Source organism: Colobus angolensis, unplaced genomic scaffold (genome assembly GCF_000951035.1).
Source record: "Colobus angolensis palliatus isolate OR3802 unplaced genomic scaffold, Cang.pa_1.0 Scaffold93, whole genome shotgun sequence".
NCBI lineage: Eukaryota > Metazoa > Chordata > Mammalia > Primates > Cercopithecidae > Colobus > Colobus angolensis.
In genome coordinates this window covers 2,682,106-2,686,204 of record NW_012123265.1, presented here as the reverse complement: position 1 = coordinate 2,686,204, position 4,099 = coordinate 2,682,106, and the positions used below count along the sequence as shown (strand labels likewise).

The window sequence follows — 4,099 nt, the reverse complement described above, 5'->3', positions numbered from 1 at the left end:
CTTATTACAAAGCTAGATCAAGACAGTGTGCTATGGGCATAAGGATAAATATAAAGATAAGTGGAATAGAATTGAGAGTACAGAATAAAACCCTTACATTTATGATCAATTGAATTTTGATAAGCAATTCAAGATGATTCAATGGATAAAGAATAGTCCTTATAAAAAGTGGTGCTGGGACAACTGCCTATCCATATGCATAAAATATAATAACAATAATAATAAAGTTGGACACCTACCTCACCCCACAGACAAAAATTAGCTCCAAGTGAAACACAGACTTAAAACTATAAAATCCTTTTTAACCCACAGATATGGAACAAAATATTTGCAAATCATTTGTCTGATAATTTGTTTTTAGAATATATAAAGAACTCATAAACTCAATAATAAAAAGACAGCCAAATTCGAAAATTGGCCAAGCATCTAAATAGACATTTCTCCAAAGAATATATACAAATGACCAATAGCACGAAAAAAGATGCTCAACATCCTTAGTCATCAGAGAAATGCAAATCAAAACCCACAACAAAATGCTACTTCACACCCATTAGTATGGCTAGAATGAAAACAATAGATAATAACAAGTGTCAACAAAGAAACCAGGACCCCCATGCATGGCTGGTGGAGGTGTAAAATGGTGCAGGCACTTTGGAAAACAGTTTGGTGAGTCCTGAAAACGTTAAGCATGGAGTTATTCTACTATGAGCCAGCAATTCCACCACTCCTAGGTGTGCACTTAAGAGAAATAAAGACGAATGTCCATACCAAAATTTCTTTTTTTTTTTTTTTTTGAGACCGAGTCTTGCTCTGTCACCCAGGCTGAGGTGCAGTGGCCAGATCTCAGCTCACTGCAAGCTCCGCCTCCCGGGTTCATGCCATTCTCCTGCCTCAGCCTCCCCAGTAGCTGGGACTACAGGCACCTGCCACCTCGCCCAGCTAGTTTTTTGTACTTTTTTTTAGTAGAGACAGGGTTTCACCGTGTTAGCCAGGATGGTCTCGATCTCCTGACCTTGTGATCCGCCCGTCTCGGCCTCCCAAAGTGCTGGGATTACAGGCTTGAAGCACCGCACCCGGCCGAAAAAAAAATATTTTAAGGTCAACTATTTGTAAGTAAATTGTCTTCTTTGCTTCAAGATGACCTAGTTTGTCAATATGATGGAAAAGTAGAGAGCCATCAAACATACAAACCATCCATATCAAATTTTAAAATAAAGGGCACTACCCTTGTAATAACATTTTTTAAAGGATAGTAAATAGTATGTAGAATTTTACCTAAAAAGAACCATAAAACAACATCAAATTCTAATTAAAAATTATGCATGCTGAAGTGATGGGACTGCAATGTACTGGTATCTTCAATTTATCTTGAGATGAATTTTAAAAAGACAGATTGATGGATAGATAGGATTGCTAGATGGACATGTAATAAAACAAATATGAGCAAAATGTTGATTGTAGAATGTAGGTGGTGGATATATGGTGCTCACTGTACAATTCAATCTTTCTGAATGTTTATAAAATTGCATTAAGACGTTCGTGGGTGAAAAAGAGTGTTAAAGTACGAGGTGATTACTTAAGAAAGGAAAAGCTCCCTGCTCCAGAAAGAACCTGCATTTCCTATTCTGACAGCTGAGGAAAGAAAATAAATGCATGTAAGAAAGAATGGGATGCGGTTCATCTCTCCCACAGCAAGCCTAGTCTAAATATTCAGACATAAAGAAGAGCAATTATATATGCCACATTTGAGACTAGAAGAGTTCAAGGGGGTATTAAGAGAAAGATGACAAATTGTGAAATGACTGCATAACTGACAGAAGCAGAGCCAGAAAAATCAATCTAATGAGCTAACCTAGGATTCTAAGTCCCAGCCCTTCTAAAAGCCCTTCTACAAGTTCATGTTCAGGAAAAGGCTGAACGTGACAAATGGAGTGACTAAGGGTCCCACCTAGACCAGAAAGCATAAATATGCAAGGAAGGACTCTTGATTCTGCTTGCTGTTCTCCTTAAAGGTGGCTGAGAGCTCAGTGGGGGTTCAAGAGTGTGCAGATGTTGGATGCCAAAGAAAACCTGCTCCTCGCAGGTGATCCCCAGTTCTGGTCTCAGTTCCTCTTTTCCTGTTAAGAATAGGGTGTGACAAGAGGGTCCTGGCTCCTTCTTACATACATGTCCCATCCACAGGTGGGCTCTCAAGAAGTGCCTGTTGGAGTAAGGGTAGGGGTTAGGGATGCAGCTGTTCTTTCCCAAAGACTGCTCAGGGGCTGCTTAGTGCAGAGCTATCCCAGTCTGGGGACAGCCCTCAGTCACAGGCAAGGTTAGGGGGACCTGTGGTGCTTGAAAGACAAAAGGCTTCTTGCCAGACTGACTTCAGGAAACGGGATAGCCCTAAAGCAGTCATCCCCACCCCATTACAAAGAGCTTCTCTCTTTCCCACGCTGATCCCTCTACCCCAAAGAAGCTCCGTCCAAGTCAATTGCTTATCTTTATTATTATTATTATTATTATTATTACTATTGTGTTTTTTTGAGAAAGGTCTGGCTCTGTCACCCAGGTTGCCCAGGCTGGAGTGCAGTGGTGCAATCTCGGTTCACTGCAACCTCCACCTCCCGGGTTCAAGCAATTCTCCTGCCTCAGCCTCCCGAGTAGCTGGGACTGCAGGCCGTGCCACCACGCCCAACTAATTTTTGTATTTTTAGTAGAGATAGGGTTTCACCATCTTGGCCAGGCTGGTCTTGAACTCCTGACCTCGGGTGATCTGCCCACCTCGGCCTCCCAAAGTGCTGAGATTACAGGCGTGAGCCACCGCGCCCACCCCGTCCAACTCGATTTCTAGAGCTAGAACTCCTCATACTCTGAAGACAGGACCACAACTCCTTAGAGCCAGGATTCCCAACCTTTCGGATCTGGAGCTCCCCATTATGCCTCAGAGTTCTGTCCCCACGCTCCAGTCCTTCAGATCTGGATGCCCCCTTCACACACACCCTTGCCTTGCCCCAGAGTCAGCATCCCCCAGCGCTGAGATGCAAAGACCACCCCGTCAAAGGGGCACACCCCCAGCCCTCAAACCCGGAGTTCCCACATCCTCAGAGCCAGAACACTTCATCCCTCAAGACCGCGTTCTTCTAACTCCTCAGAGACAGCCCCCCAAATCCTTCCCAGGTGGAGGCCCCTCGCTCTCCTCCGTTCCCCAGACCAGGTCTCGGACCACGTAGTCCTAATCCTTGGCCACAACGTCCCCCATTCGCCGCTTTGGTGCTTTTGGTGCCCCCGCCAGGGCGGGCTCCGTACCATGGTCACGGCTTCAGCTGCAGGCCAACGGGCTTGTGACCCGGCCAATAACGGCTCCCGGGGTCGCGGCGGCGCGCGGGAGGCGGGGGTTGGGGGCGTGGCAGTGGGCGGGACCTGGCGTGCGCCGGGTGTTCTCGCGGGCGGCGGCAGGTGAGCGGCGGGAGGAGATGGCGGAGCAGTGGGAGCTGGACGAGGAAGGCATCCGCCGCCTGGGGGCGCTGACGCTGGAGCAGCCGGGTAGGGTCTGGCCGGGAGGTTGTGGACCGGGAACATAGGGTCAGAAGCTGTGGAAAGAGAACTGAGGTGGAAGCAGGGGAACCTGAGATAGAGGAGAGAGAACCACAGAGAAGCGGTACCTGAGGCTGAGCAGGGCGGTGGGTAACTTGAGGCAGAAGGTTAGAGGGAGGTGGAGGAACTGAAGTAACCGGGGAGTGTGGGGCAGAACCCGAGGAGCTGAGAGAGAAGAGGGGAGTGTGAAGTAGGGAAGGAGAAACAAGGTTAACAGGGGACCCTGCGGCAGGTGACAGAACTACCGGGGGCGGTGGCTCACCCCTGTAATCCCAGCACTTTGGGAGGCGGAGGCGGGTGGATCACCTGAGCCTGGCCAACATGGTGAAACCCCGTCTCTACTAAAATACAAAAATTAGCCGGGCATGGTGGCTTATGTCTGTAATCCCAGCTACTCGGGAGGCTGAGGCAGGAGAATCGCTTGAACCCAGGAGGCGGAGGTTGCAGTGAGCCGAAATAGCGCCATTGCACTCCAGCCTGAGACAGAGCAAGATTCTATCTCAAAAAAAAAAAAAAAAAAAGC

The 4,099-nt window shown here is 47.6% G+C and overlaps 2 protein-coding genes across 2 annotated transcripts in view; one reads left to right on the top strand and one right to left on the bottom strand.

Moving 5' to 3' along the window:
- Positions 1-3,349, bottom strand: part of KCTD19 (potassium channel tetramerization domain containing 19) — a 38,810-nt gene extending 35,461 nt beyond the window's left edge. Inside the window, exon 1 of the mRNA XM_011932065.1 lies at positions 3,289-3,349. Within this exon, the coding sequence (XP_011787455.1) occupies positions 3,289-3,291 (3 nt within the window). The 5' untranslated portion in view covers positions 3,292-3,349. The remainder of the gene's footprint in view (positions 1-3,288) is intronic.
- Positions 3,350-3,437: 88 nt separating this feature from the next.
- The window catches only part of LRRC36 (leucine rich repeat containing 36), a 58,878-nt gene continuing 58,216 nt past the window's right edge, over positions 3,438-4,099 (top strand). Inside the window, exon 1 of the mRNA XM_011932061.1 lies at positions 3,438-3,525. Within this exon, the coding sequence (XP_011787451.1) occupies positions 3,456-3,525 (70 nt within the window). The 5' untranslated portion in view covers positions 3,438-3,455. The remainder of the gene's footprint in view (positions 3,526-4,099) is intronic.